Consider the following 15536-nt stretch of genomic DNA (forward strand, 5'->3'; position numbering starts at 1 on the left):
ATTAACCGTTCTGTTTTCCTTTTCCGTAAACAAGGAAATTGATAGGCTGACATAGAAGACCATCATTTTCAAGTATCATGACGCAATCTATTCTGTTGCATAGCAGTGGCCCATTTATCGAGATGCTATGCAACGGAGCACGTGTCACACCGTGAAACACGCGCGTCATGCTTTAAAACTTTAAAACACGCAACAGCTGGCGAACGCACATGACATTTCCCGTTTTTGCTTTTTATGTTTATCATTCAAACGCAATACCGATATCACGAATCTTCTTCGTGAGGAAATCTTCGAATTTTTGCTGAACAATCGCACAGAAAGTTGTTCCTCTTAGAAAGAAGTTCAAATTAAGAATGCTCCGTCTGATCTACGCGGATTAAGTCCTGAAGAAAAGTTAAATCCAGTGATGGAATAATTTTATTAGCTCTTTTATTTCCTCGCAGACTGTCGTATTGGGAAAGAGAGATAGATTTATTTTCTGTTCCTCTTTATGCTTGTCCCTGACTTACCGTTCTTACTTAATAGTACTTCTGAGTATCGCTTTGAAGTGCGACTCGATTGCTACTTTTCCATTTTGTAACTTACGAAAGGTATTACATTGTTTAAAGATACCTAAAGATTTAAGGCTAGACAGATTTAATTATAGTAACAAAGAAAATATTAAAAGAAGACAATTTTCATAAACTCGTTTGTAAGTTCCAAGATTCTTTTTCGCAAACATTTCTATTACATGAAAATCTTTAACAATCGGTAACAAATCCATTGCAAAAAAAAAGGCAAATTAGAATCAAGACAATTAATGTTCGGTTATATTGATGTATAACTATAATAATTGAAATAAAAATAAAAATTGTGTAAATTTATTTTTTGAAGCGTATCAAGATACATAACGTAATAGGCAAATATTTCTGATTTGTGAAAATTCGTGACGGGCGATAACAAATACAACGTGAAAAATATAGTATTGAAGAGAATTCGAAATAGCTTGTCATATCGATCTATGACCTTCACATTTCCGCAGTCGATGATTTATGAATTTTCTCGGATATTCAACGATCGGACGGGCGATTGACACAAAGATGGGGCTCGCCTTTTTGGGCGAGCACCGGGCCGCACGGAAATTATGTCATCCCGTAAATTTCCGCCGGTAGTCGACGCGTCGCGTTGGCGAGACCGACTGAATGGACCGGCGGATACTGGAAAATTTGCGTAACTGGAAAATCATTCGGCCGCGTACGTGCAGATACTCCGATGCGGGTAATCTCTTTTATTCGTGATTGGTCATTCAATAAAAAAAGACCTAAATTAAATTCAAAAAATAATTTCCTCAGATGAAAAATCTCGCACATGAAAAAAAAAATTAATTAAAATATATCCTCTATTCAATTATTTACATAAAATGTATAATTTCGTACATTATTTTATATAAAATGTATACTTCTTCGTAAATTTTATTGAATGCAAGTAATGTTGCCTCATTCTGCGTTTTATTCCGTAAAGTGCACTCCATGATTTCTAAGTACCTATCTTCTCGATGTGGATTATGCTTCGAGCGCAGAATTGTGATTCGTCAATCGATCGGTTTGCTTGTGTCACGCGTCTTCTGTGCTTAAACCATTCCTCTTTCTGCCGTATTGCTAACGCTGCAACCAATAGCTCGTGGCTATTGTGTTTAGAAAGGCCGATTCTTCTGTCTCTTTCAGATATATGTTTAACAGCAATTTTCGAGCGCTGTTTTCGATTTGCCCTTCCTCGAAAGGATCTAGTGGCAATTATTTCGAAGTAGAATATCTTCTCATATCTTCACAGTCGAGTATACAATCAATGAACAAAGGTTAAAATAAAATCGATGACGCGTTAGATGAAAGTGTTAAATTTCGTTCGAATAAATCCAGTTAATGGAATTGCACATCTAGAGAAAGAAATAATAGTAGCAACTACAAAGGTGACAAAAAGTCCTCTTATGTCAAAACAACTAAAAAAATTAAACATTTCCCAGAAAAAAAAAACTATTTTTCAATTTGAAAATTTTTGTTGATTAATCAAATAATATTAAGAGAATATATTTTTAACATGATCAAATATCATTTTTGTCACTTCCGTCTCTCTCTCTCTCTCTCTCTCTCTCTCTCTCTCTCTCTCTCTCATTTAAAAAAATCCTTTTTAAATTATAAAAATTAAGAAAAAATTGTTTTAAGTTATGACGATTTTGGTGATTTTTTTATGAAGTTAAGTTAATTCACTTATGATAATTTGAAATCATATTTTTTTAATTGTCTTTTAAAGTAAGAAAGCAAAGTATATTTAATTACTGTACATATATATAATTGAATAAATTATTTTACAGTTATAATAACTGTAAAATATATTCAACTATATGTATACAACATTAATTCTGCATAAAATTTGTATTCTTATCACCTTTATAATTGCTATATATGTTTTTGTGTGAGTACAGAAAAAAATAAGGTAATATTTAATTATCCCATTAAAAAGTTGTGTTCCAAAAGAAAAAAATATTAACATTCCGATCAAAGACATTTTATTATAATAACACATTTATTTTATAAATGTTATTATAATAAAACTATTAATAAATTAAGGAAAACCAAAAAAACCTATAATGAATTTAACAAGTTTTTACAATTCATCTTTATTAAATCTTTATTATCATTGATTATGATTACCGTCGAGACTTGCGCGGAATGAAACAGATTGCACGCGGATTCCATATGAATCAAAGGAATCAATGATAATTCCACTGAAATGACGCAGATCGCTATATGAATAGCGGAATGCGCGTAGATAAATGGAATCGATAATGAGGCTAATTTTTCCGCGCTCATTTCAGTACGAAAATACTATCTATAATCGTTAATATCGCCACGTACATTCCTATCGACGAGAGTACGCGCGACCCGACACAATTTTGGCGCCGCTGGCTTTGATAACTTCCGATAATAATTCGTGAGAAATTCAATTATCACGACTGTGCATGTTCCCGCCATCGTCGGTCGCATAACTGCCGCAAGTCGATTTTCAAAAAGATTTCCAAAACTCTCCAAAAAAAGAAACAAAAACCAATCTTTATCGTCTCATTGTTTCAGTACACTTTTAATTATCAATTAATTGCTCTTTTTCTCTCTTTCCCTCCCCTCTCTCTTTCTCTCTCTAAAAGATATAAAACTAGAGAGGAACAGAGAATGTTGTTATATGATGGATTTAAAATACAACAATTTACCTAATAAAATAAGAAAGGAAAAAAGATTAAAAAACTTTAAGAGAGCGCTAGTGCCATATATATATATATATATATAAGGAGTGGAAAGATATAGTGCAATGTAGATATATGAGATGTTTACGTCTGACGGTTTGAATAATTAATAAATAGGCATTATATTAGATTGTATCACACATTGTAGCTATTGAAGCTAATAAAGATCAATCTCTCTCTCTCTCTCTCTCTCTCTCTCTCTCTCTCTCTCTCTCTCTCTCTCTCTTAAACTCTCTCTCTCTCTCTCTCTCTCTCTGCTACACTTGCCGTTACGGTGTGTATATAAAAAACACTAATACATCAAAAAGTTTTATTTTAGTAGCGTAAATATCAAAAAAATATAATTAAATGAAACAAAAACTGATATTTTCCTTTTAAATACGAGCCAATTTTTTCACGCAGCTACATTTTTTTCCTTGTATTAATTTACAAATATGATATGCTTTCATGAACTTTAAAGCTCGTGAAATTTATGTATGATGTAATATGAGTTTCATACAAATACTCATAAAAAATTGCGCGCTTGCAGTCTGAGCGAGATCGCTTTTATCAGTCAAAAATCGACGCTCGTGTGAGAAGTTCGTGCAAACAGGAATACGTCGAACATCGAAACGCGTGATGAAGTAAGAAGGTAGTGGTGGTGGAGGTGGTGGCGGTGGTGGTGGCGGTGGTGGTGGTGGTGGTGGTGGTGGTGGTGGTGGTGGTAGTGGTGGTGGTAGCAGACGTCGACGGGTTTGCTGGTGCGTGGGTGCACGCGTGTAATGGTGGAGCAAGTTGTACGCGCACGATGCAGCTGATGACCTTGAACTCTCTGCTGATGTTCGACCTCGTGTTCCTGTTTTTCCTGTTCCTCGTCGGGGTCTCCTGCCTCGTTTACTACCTGCCGGGTACTCGGGCGCATGCTTTCGCACCGCACGAGATCATCACAGCGCGAACGTCGCCGCGCTATGACACACCGATCGACAATGTGTAAGGTGGGTATAGGAATGCATACGATCGCAGGCAGACACAAATTGAGATTATGCATAGCGTCCCATCGCTGATAGACGCATCATAAGCACCGATTTCGCTCCGCGCGATTCACGAATAGCCGACGAACCGTTCGGTTTTGTTGAAAATCGATTCTCCACACGAGATTGGATTATTCTGCCAGTTATATAGGCATCATATTTTTGACTGCTTCTCGATTAAATTGTTCCATTGATGTTCTCGATTGAAAACGCCGAAGTTGCATGCACAACGCTGATTCGATTACGAACGTGGATTGGGACTTCCTGTATGATTGTACACCGTGCAGTTTGATCGGCATCCTGATTAAATCGCGTGAAATCAGAATGGTGGCTGCCCCCATGTCATCGCTAACTGATTGTCCGTTAATTAAACGCCCTACCCTCCGTGATCACTCGTAATGGATCAAGGTTATTACGCGCGCATTTGTCTGTCTTTTGCAAATGTTTCCGTGCTGACATCGGAAAAATACGATTTGGTGGTTTAGAAACAGCACACGGCAATAACGAAAATTAAATTAATAACGCCAATGAAATGTAACAGCAAATGAAATATTCGATGCACGTCTGATTAGCTGGAACCAGTTATCGGATGATCAAGTCTGTCAAAAACACTCAAAGCTGCCTCTTTCAATTTGTGCGACTGAATTCGATATTACATAATTCAATGTTGTTCTGCTTCGGGCATTGCATAAAAGGTGACCGAGTTGCATGAATAGTTGCGCATTTGCCCATTGTATGTCAAGAATAACTTAATACTTGGAACGATCAAATAAAATATAAAACAAATTGCATGTGTTTGATAGAAATAGCAAATTATAATCTTGTAAAATAAATATAACTTACAACAAACTACACAAAAAAATTAAAAAGCCGATAAAGCCTGTTCTACGATATTAAAACATTTCAAATTCCAAACCTACAAAAAAATCAGTTTCAAAAATACATTAAGACAAAATTAACAAATATCCATTAATAAAACATCGAATAAAGATGTATTTAGCAGAATAGAATAGAATATTTATTTTCAGTTTACATTGCCACGAAGGGATTTGATTTACAAAATAACTTAATCACACTCGTCTATCCATATTTATTCTCCTTTTCCTTTTCTTTCTCCAAATTTCTTAGAACCTCACATTTTTTAGTCCAGTTCCTTGCTCCCAAAGTCTACTTTATATTTTCTTCCTATCCCCACTTAGTACCTTAAACCAGCTACTTACTTCTGACACTCATTAACATAACGTCCATGCAATCTGTATCTACTCTACAAAATTTACATTTCTTCCGCTCCTCTTTAACCAATATTTATTTTCCGTACCAAAGTTTCACTAGCCTCTTTACATTCTGTCCTGTTCCTATCTTAGTTAAATTTTCCTTTCTTACATATTTGGAACTATTATTCCCTATGTCAAACTTCTTATACTTTTCATTGTATCTTGCTGTCCTTGCTATCTTTCCATTGCTTTATTGAGTATCTCATTTCCTCTTAATTATTTCTTCTTCTAAACTCTCATAATTATCCCCATTAAATAATTCCACTGCTCCAATATCCCATCCATTCTTTTTACAAAAGCTTCCCTTTTTCTATAAATCCTCTCACTTGTATTCCTCCTTTTCTTTCCAGCATCTTAATGTATTATCTGTCTGTTTTCTTAATTCTCTTCTCGTATTTTATGGCCCTTATTCCTCGTCCTAACCTCAGTTTATCCATAGCAAGCTCTCTCATTATCACATATCTTGGCGTGCAGAAATCTATACCGAAAATCCATCTTACATAATCCAGCATAATCTTCTCCAGATTTTCCCTCTTCTCTCATCCCCATATTTCAGCCCCATATGCCATAACGCTCTGTACCAAGTATTTGAAAAATGCCTATCTCCTTATATAATCATCCATGCATAATCTTTCTTCTAAACCCCATACTTCCCTAGGTGATGTATTTAGTAAAATATTTTGTCTAGTTTAAAGTTAATATTGATCTTTCTCTTTAATAATTGACTTTACGCGTTGAGCAACGACGGAGACTTCGGCACCGTTATCCGAATTAGCTCGTTAATTGCTCTCGACATTTTCCTTTAGCGCCGGCTGACTCCGCGGAAAACCAGCTCCTGGCTTCGCGAAATGGAATATTTGTCGTGGAAAATTAATATTTCCGTAAAGTTTCTTTGCGCTCGCCGCTGAGAGAAATCAAGTTTGATACACGATGCCATAGAGGCCACAAACAGCGATATTAATGAAGAACAAAAGTTTCAAACTAACGCTCTAACTTTTCGGCAAGTGTTGACACGGATAAAAATGGAGAAAAGCTTTCAAACAACAAAGTTTTGGATCATTCGAAAGAAGAATAACGTATGCATCCGCTTTTCTTTTTCTGCATTAAATTATATTTTTGCTAAATTTAATTATCAGAACATTACACAGAAAAAACAGCTTTGGTAGAATATAAAGTGCTAAAGAGATCAACATTCAAATAAATTGTAGATAATATATAAATTAAGAAAATGATTTTAACATGGAAACGCTTGTTAAAAAAATAAACAATAAAAGAATAAAGACCTATAAAAATTAAAATCAATTAACTCTAAAAAAATTTAAAAACAATACATGTCATTATTGGCAATAATGAAATATCAATTTAAAAGCCTCCAGTAATTATAAAGGTGAAAATATGATTGATGTTGCAACACGAATGCGCGAGGCAATATCCGCAATAAATTCCATCACAATGCAATCTAACACTTTGAACTGCAGGATGCACGAACCTGGATATTCATCATCGCGCAAGTCACTATATTTCACGACGGTTCATTGATTAAAAACGATTGAAAGATATCTAGAGACGCGTAAGCCAATGTCAATATATGAGATGGTTCTCAATCGCGGAATAGATCGTCTGGAACGAAAGGCTAAATCGAAGCTAATCTTTTCATTAATGCTATAAATAGCCGTGACTTGTACGATCAGAATAAATCTCTCTAATTATTGTCTAATTACTACAGACAAATTATATTTCAAAGATTATGTTTGATGTTAATATTAAATTATGCTTGTTAATTTAATTGATATTACATAATTCAACTACAGTTTAGTCGATTTTGAAACTGTTCCGACAAATAATTCCGGTGTATGCACAGTTTGCATAAGTTGAAAATTGTAAAATTCGCATCAAAAAAATATTATTAGGCACCTAGACCCATCTTTGACTTCAATAAGATTTTCTTCCAGATCTCGGTTTTTATTTCAAATAAATTTATTTAAAATATATATTTTAAATAAAGAAGAAATTAAAAAGTTATTTAGTATTTATTATTTTAAATAACTTCTTCTAACCTATTTCTTATTTAATATTTTTAATAAGTTTTCGGAACTTATTTTATATTTTTTATTTTAAATAAGTTGCATCAGCTTTTTATCGATTTTTGTATTTTAAATAATTTTCTGGAACTTATTTTATATTTTTTATTTTAAATAAATTGTATCAATTATGTTACCAATCCGTCGATAAAAGTAACAGTGAGTAGTTAAATTATAATATATTTATGATAAAGTATAGCACGGGGTATGAGACTACTCATACAATACATGTACGATCCATATTGATTTTCCACTTTGCTCGCGTAGAGTAATACTATTAAGTATTAATTGTAGGCTATAAAAAAAATTGAAACTTTATACTTATTATTAAATGCATATGCATATATTCAAATAAACAAAATCATTAAAATATTTTGTATTTACTATTTGAAACGTTTATTTAAAATATCTATTTCTTATTTTATATTTTAAATAAGTTTTCAAAATCTATTTTTTATTTAAAATAAGAAATACCTTTCGAAAACTTATTTAAAATAAAAGAGAAGTTATTTTTATATTTTAATTAAAAGTTATTCTATATTTTAAATAAATAAATGCATTTTCGAGCTCTTTGTTATTTTATATTTTACATAATTTTTTACGATCTATTTTTTATTAAATATTTTTAATAAGTTCTTGAAACTTATTTCATATTTTTTATTTCAAATAAGTCGTATTAAAGTTATTTTACCGATTTCTACAATTTTATATTTTAAATAAGTTTCTGGAACTTATTTTATATTTTTTATTTTAAATAAGTTGTATCGTATTTTACCAAGTCTTGCCTTTTTCGCTTCATTTTGTTTGATTCAGAATTTCGTGGAATAAAGTTCATACGTTATAGTTGAAATAGCGTGTATAGTATTGCGCACACGCCGAATAGGGAAATGCTGGCGATAATTATGTAATACACGTCAGTACGGAACAAATATTCATGCTCGATCGAATAAAGATAGATACGTTGTAAATTGACAACGGAATAAACATCGTACAACGGAATAAATTACAATTAAAGTCATACCAATCGAACGAATTGAGAACGGAATTGAGAATCAAAGAATTTCACGACTTGTCTCATAAAACTAGGATTTGCGAGAGACGATGTTTTACTTCGAGGATAGATTTTCTTCGTGTCACGCGAAAGTAAAGTATTATATGATATTATTATTGACAGTTAATACATACTTTGACAGTTTATAGCTTCGATTACTTTTTGTTATTAGCCAATTTGTAAAATATAAAATATATCGAAATTTTTCCGAAGATTAAAACTTCATTGAAATTGCTACAGCTATATTGCGATTTCAAATGAAGACGAACAGCTTTTCGAACAGAAATCTTGTAGACGTGATTGTCGCATAATAGAGAGGACAATCGCAGCTGACTAAGTTAGAAGTGTGAGAAAGTACAGGAGACCGAAACACGCCTGCGGGACCGAATATATCGATTCTGAACTATCTGAAATCTAGTTTCGTGAGAAACCCGATAATCTAAAACTTTCATGCGTGTGCTCGTTGTTCATCGAACTTCTCGATATAATACGCAAACGTTTATTTTATTGGATTGGAGAAAGTATATACGGCAAGCAAAGATAATTACTATTTACGAGAAAGTTAGATATAAAAGTTGCTAATTAATGTTTATTTTTTACAAATAAGTTTTTTTCATAAAAATTTTCCTTGAATACTTTTTGCACTCACTTTGTATGATAAATTCAGATATAAGAAGAATGAGAAAGTATTTGTAAACACTAAAATGTCTTTAAAAACATTTCGTAATGCTTGAAAGTAAAAATGCATTGTAATACATAAATGTTGGCTATTATGTATTGGCATGTTAGCGTAATATAACGACGTTAGAATAACTGAACAAATAATTCTATAATTATACAATTATTAGAATTCGCCATCTAATACCGAAGATATTAAGAGAGACCATTATATCTACACTAGCCATAATATCATTCTCTTTATTATTCATTAATCATTATAACATAGTTATACTAAACCCAGGCAGACATAATTTTGAAATTACCACTAAAATTTTGAAGCCTTCTGTGATTTTCATGAGACTGAAATATAATAGACGTAAATGAATATATTTGCTTTTCATGTTAAACAGTTTGACGCAATAATTAGGTGGCGGATTAAATTTTGATACAATCCAAATATGACCTATGCGTCGTGCAAACGTGTAGGAGACAGGTCCCCTTTTCCATAATGTGGTCGAGCAGAAATCAGCAAGAAACAGAGAAAGGCAGATAACGATAGCGATTACTCTACTTGAAAGAGCAGTCGCGGAGGAGAACGTAGTTGAAAACGGGACTGACGTCTATTGTTTTCTCTGACGACGGTATATCTGATGATTGTTCCTCGAGATGTGCATATGACGTCAAAATTCGCGTGGTTGTTAGATTTATAATTTATATATGAACTCAAAGACAGAGAAGAATCGCGTCATACATTTGATTAAAAATAAATCCGTGAGGAAATTGAGTTTTTCACATCTGTACATATCTCGGTGCTCTCTTCTTATTCCAAGGATAAGAAAGAAATAAAATAAAATAATTTTTAACCAAAAAAATATAATTTACGAAATATTACAAATTAGTATTCTTTTCTATTTTCATAATGTTATGATTTTAGTTTTACTACTACGTAATAATAATTGTATAAGAATTTTATAATAATTTTTCTCTCTTGAAATCATCTTTGAAATGTACAAATATACATATAAAAATTTATAGAAAAAGTAATATGATGTAAAAAATAAAATTATCTAAAAAGTATATTCTATCTAATTTAATGAATTGACTTCTTCAAAATTATATCTACAATAATTGCTGATAACAAAGATATTATTTTGATATAAATAAGATTCCATCATATAGATATGTTCATTGCAATGAAAATGTATAATATATATAGCTATGTATCTGTTACACGTTTAGACTTTTAAACATATGATGAAAAAAAAACCTGAGTAATCTTTACAAAATAATTCTTCATTCGTTTCATTCGATACGTCAAGGCGACACCGAACAAAGGAGCTAATATAAACGGACTGAACAAGCAACAAGCTCGATACCTTTAATATGCATACCGCGGCTTGTTTACATTTGTTTATACGCGATACGAGCTATGAAACACGTTGCCATCGTGTTGTTTCCCAGATTCTACGCATGTTCATTCTATAAGACAAAACAAAACATTGTCGTCCTAGTATTTAAAATTTCTTGTGTATCTTCATTTCATATTTTTACGTAAATAAAATTTTATCGTTAACTATTTATTTTAAAAAATTCCACATAAAAATGTACGTGATTTAATTTTTTATCAAATATTTTTGTAGTCTACATATGAATATGTAATAAATTAATTTAAAAGTAAATTATAAAATACTAGGTAAAAATATTTCCTTGCTTATAGAATGCCGACAGATGTGACCGGGGGCCCAGGACTCGCAGTAGTGGCAGGGGATGTTCTTACCCTGCGAGGCACAGGACTTGCTGCTGCAGAAACGTGGGCTCTCCTCTGCCAAGCAGCCCAGGCCCTCCAGGATCTTTTTCTTTCAAGTAAGTAAAAAATTACATATTTTATATATAATCCATTATCCATCGTGATGAAATATTTCTATATAATTCAGGCACGTTGTTTTTAAAAATAAGAAGAAAAATCAAGCAATAATAAAAATAGATGTCTCTGATAAACTATTATCACTAATAATTAATATTTCACATAAATATATTTATTGTTCCAATTTTTATATCTTTAAAGAAAAAAATAATCTCTCACGTGTTATTACTATATTTCAAGCATTATTAATATACAAGTAATAAATAATAAATTATAGTTCACTCATTTTATACAAAGCAAATTATGTATATAAAAGTCAATGATCGAGCATAAAAAGAAACTTATAAATAATTAAATTTTGTATTTATTAAATACAACGTAACGTGAACGTTACGGACCATAGGTCTTTCTTCAGCATATATGAAATTTCTCTTAATGTATATATAATAATAAATAATAATTATATGTTTTAATTGTATCGAATAACGGATATATAAATTTGAAAAAAAAATGCGGACTAAATTTTAGTAAAAAAAGATTCCGGTACCGGGAATCGAACCCGAGCCTCCTGGGTGAAAGCCAGGTATCCTAGCCACTAGACCATACCGGATTATACTGAACGTGTGTACAAATTTACTACTAGAACTGAGAAAATATTCGTACTAAATATATGATAAAAATTATATAATAAATATTTCATTATATAAATTGTTTTTAACAATATCAAAAAAAAAATTTCCTGATTGTAAAAATTTAATAAAAAAATTTATTTTTTTTAAATCTAATAAAAAATTGATTTAGTTTTTCTGTCTTCATTTTTCGTATTTTTTTATATAAAAAAGTTCTCATAATTTTAATTCTCGTAATATTTATTGTTGAAAATGCATGTAAAATATGATCGTCATATTTTACGTATATTGTTGACCTTGTTACTCATTCCTCTTTCATATTTCCTACTTGGGACTTACACGGATCTTTTCTGCTTTCGAGAGCATAAAGCAGCCGAAGATGATCCGTCCACAAATCCTGGAGGCTTTTCAGAAAATATTGGTCGAGTTCGTCACGAGCTTTCACTACATGTGACAACACAGCTTAACATGTTCCAAATACGAAATATTGATATGAAACTTCATCGTGACTGTATCTCGACATTCAAAAGGAGAATCAAAAAAATAAAATTTGTGAATGCAACAAGAAAATTTAACAAAGATCAATAATAAAAACAAAGAGTGATAGGAATTGACACAGAAGACGATGCGTATTTAGCTTAATAAATACATTTAATTTTAACGACAATTATATATAAAATTGCAAAAATAGAAACAGTGACGCACTATCACGATGAAGTATCACTATTTTTTATCTTTACATCTTTAGGTTGTCGTCGCGTTGTTAAAATTATAAATACGTATCGTCTTCTACGTCGACTCCTATTGTCCATTTTATTTTTGTTATTGTACTTTTTGAATTTCCTTCAATAGTTCAATTTTAAATTCTTACAATCGATAAAATTGTATTGCGAATGAAAAATTTATTGATAATTATCAATGTCTGTTAATTTTATATCACTATACTGTTATGTCAATTTAAACAGAGAATAGCATTTTAATCTCAATATTTGTTATTATTGAAATATTATAATAAATTCCAGAATTTCTGAACAAGATACAAAATTTTATTTTGCAACACTCATTAATAATAAAAAGCTAATATCGCCCGTGATATCATTTCATAAAAATATTGCTATTTACATGTTCAATCCCTTCGACATCGATATAAAATATCCCACATGAAAAAAATCCGTATTTTTGGTGGAAACAACGAAATGTTACGCACAAAAATATTTTCGCTAAATACATTGATGTTCTCACGAACATATTTCGTCGTCAACAATAATTATTATATATAATATGCACGATTATGCCAGTCTTCTTTTTATTTATATTTATTTATATTTAAGATGTCCGAAGGATCAAAACGAGATACAATATCGTTATCTGACAAGGCAATTTTCTTATAGTATCTTCTTCTATTCAATTTATTTCACGCATCGACAGCCATCACAAAAAATGCCTTCTGTATGACAAGATGCGCTATAAAAATCGTATCTATCCACCTCATCTATCCGCTGGCGCCAAAAATCCTCGGCGATCGAGTTACGTGATTGATGATGCATCAAAGACTTAAGTAAAGCCTTTTTCCCTCCTAAGAAAGAAAAACAACGAAAGTTCATTTATCGAATTAAGCCATTAATTCTATCTTCTATTCGTATCGTGTAATTTGCATTACGTAATCAATTTGTCGTAATCATTTATCGTTTGGTACAATAATACAAAATATAAAGCAGACATACATAAATTTTTCTAATAAAATAGAATATGCAATTGCATAAATTAAAACATGCAATAGAATACGTAATAAAATAGAATATACAATTCGATGTCCCGGCAGCGAACATTAATCACGGGCATCTATTGTACACTTCATCATTACGCTTAATTATATATCTTATTACGCAATTAATAACACGTATACCAATTTATTGATTATCATGCGAATAGGTGGGAACTGCACGACTACATTTTGTGTATGACCGTATGTTTGCTTTGCAAATAAATCACGAAATACGTAAATTCCATTTCTAGCTCTTTTATCACGCAGCCATTTTTATTATGCCCAGCGGGAAGCTGATGCCCCAGCGACTATATTATAATACCATTTCATAATAGCGCGATCAGAGAAACCGCAATGCGCTCGTTAACTAAATTCATTAATATTTCGCGCCGTTTTTTCCTTGTGGAAAAATTCACAATGCATCTGGCGCCATATACACGTCATATACCATATCGCTGCTCTCTGTCGATTCACGTTCCCTGTGGCGATGAGTAAATTTATCATTCGTGCGAGATTAACACACTTTTGAGATGTACATTAATGCGAGAATTACGTTGCTGCGAGCAAAATGAAGATGGCTCGACTTAGTGCGACGCAAGACAAACATATTTCTCGTGATATAAAATAATATCTTTAGATATGAGACATGTATGAGAATTGTATCAGGAGAAAGTTCGCGATTTGTTCATCTAAATTTAAATTTCTTAATTTAAACGTAAAATTTGTTTGTCTATGTTTAAATCGGTATAGTGATGAGAAACTGCTAACGGAATCCAAAATGGAATATTATGGACGATGCATTCCAGGAAGATCAATAATATCGAATCTGGATAAAGGACAAAGGCTAAGAGGTCGGTTCAACCGCGAGCATCGCGACGATTACGACGCTCTCTAAGCAAAGTCAAACGTCAGACAGGCGTCAATGTTAAATATTCAATAATCACAAACCATGTCGAGAGAGGGGCGTCAAAGAGAAGCTGTTAATCGAGTAATCGACGATGCTGTCGCAGAATTAATCGCATCATCGAGCAAAGTTACTGTTACGGCAATTAGCTTATCCGTAAAGTTGTCCTTATAGATTGAACAATTTTCCTACATAAATATAGAACACACGTATACACACGCACACACACACGCGCACACACACACACACACACACACACATACATACATTTTGCGGTATTATTTTTAATGAGATATATCTGTAACAGAATCACTCTCGAATTATTTTCTCATTACTCCTGCATGAAATCTAGAAATATATATATATATATATTTATCTCGAATCTGCTGTACTGTAATCCGATATAACTTATTGCCTTATAACATGTTATAAGGCAATAATAATAAATAATTTTGATGATGTACAATTATGAAGAAAAAAAATTACATAAAAATAAAGCAGAACGTAAAATAAAAAGAGGAATGCTCAATTAAAAGATAAGATATTAGCAATACCGCGTACACTGAGACAACTGTCTGATTGAAAATGACAAACCAGAATATTCTGATTACAACAATCAGAATTTCAGTTATTTCAGCTAGAAGTCCAATAAATTTAACCGTTCATTTTCAATCAGAATTCCAACGAGACATTTTTCTCATGTGTAAGAATCTGAAATCCAAGAAACTTTCTTTCAGAGCTAATTTTTGAAAATTTGCACAATCCTAAGAAGTCTATCTTTCTTTAAAATTTTTGAATGATTCAAACAGAATGTATATTAAAGTCTTTGCTGTCTAATATCAAAGCTCGAAAAAAAAATTTAGAATATTTCGAAAATATCGTTATGATTTGATATATTTTCTTTTGATAAGAACTACTTAAATTTAATATGATTGATATCTCTACTTGGATTGCAAAAGTATCGAAAAATATCGTAACATATATTAGTCGATGATATCCGGGAGGGGGGGGGGGGGGGGGGAAA

The 15536-nt window shown here is 31.8% G+C and overlaps 1 protein-coding gene and 1 non-coding gene across 2 annotated transcripts in view; one reads left to right on the forward strand and one right to left on the reverse strand.

The window, feature by feature from the left end:
• Positions 1–4062: 4062 nt before the first annotated feature.
• The window catches only part of LOC108691035, a 59977-nt gene continuing 48503 nt past the window's right edge, over positions 4063–15536 (forward strand). Inside the window, exons 1-2 of the mRNA XM_018198657.1 lie at positions 4063–4248; positions 11068–11213. Of these exons, the coding sequence (XP_018054146.1) occupies positions 11069–11213 (145 nt within the window). The 5' untranslated portion in view covers positions 4063–4248; position 11068. The remainder of the gene's footprint in view (positions 4249–11067; positions 11214–15536) is intronic.
• Trnae-uuc lies at positions 11753–11824 on the reverse strand. Its single transcript has one exon. It is a non-coding gene; the product is annotated as a tRNA-Glu (tRNA).

The sequence above is a fragment of the Atta colombica genome, unplaced genomic scaffold (assembly GCF_001594045.1).
Source record: "Atta colombica isolate Treedump-2 unplaced genomic scaffold, Acol1.0 scaffold38, whole genome shotgun sequence".
Classification (NCBI taxonomy): Eukaryota; Metazoa; Arthropoda; class Insecta; order Hymenoptera; family Formicidae; genus Atta; species Atta colombica.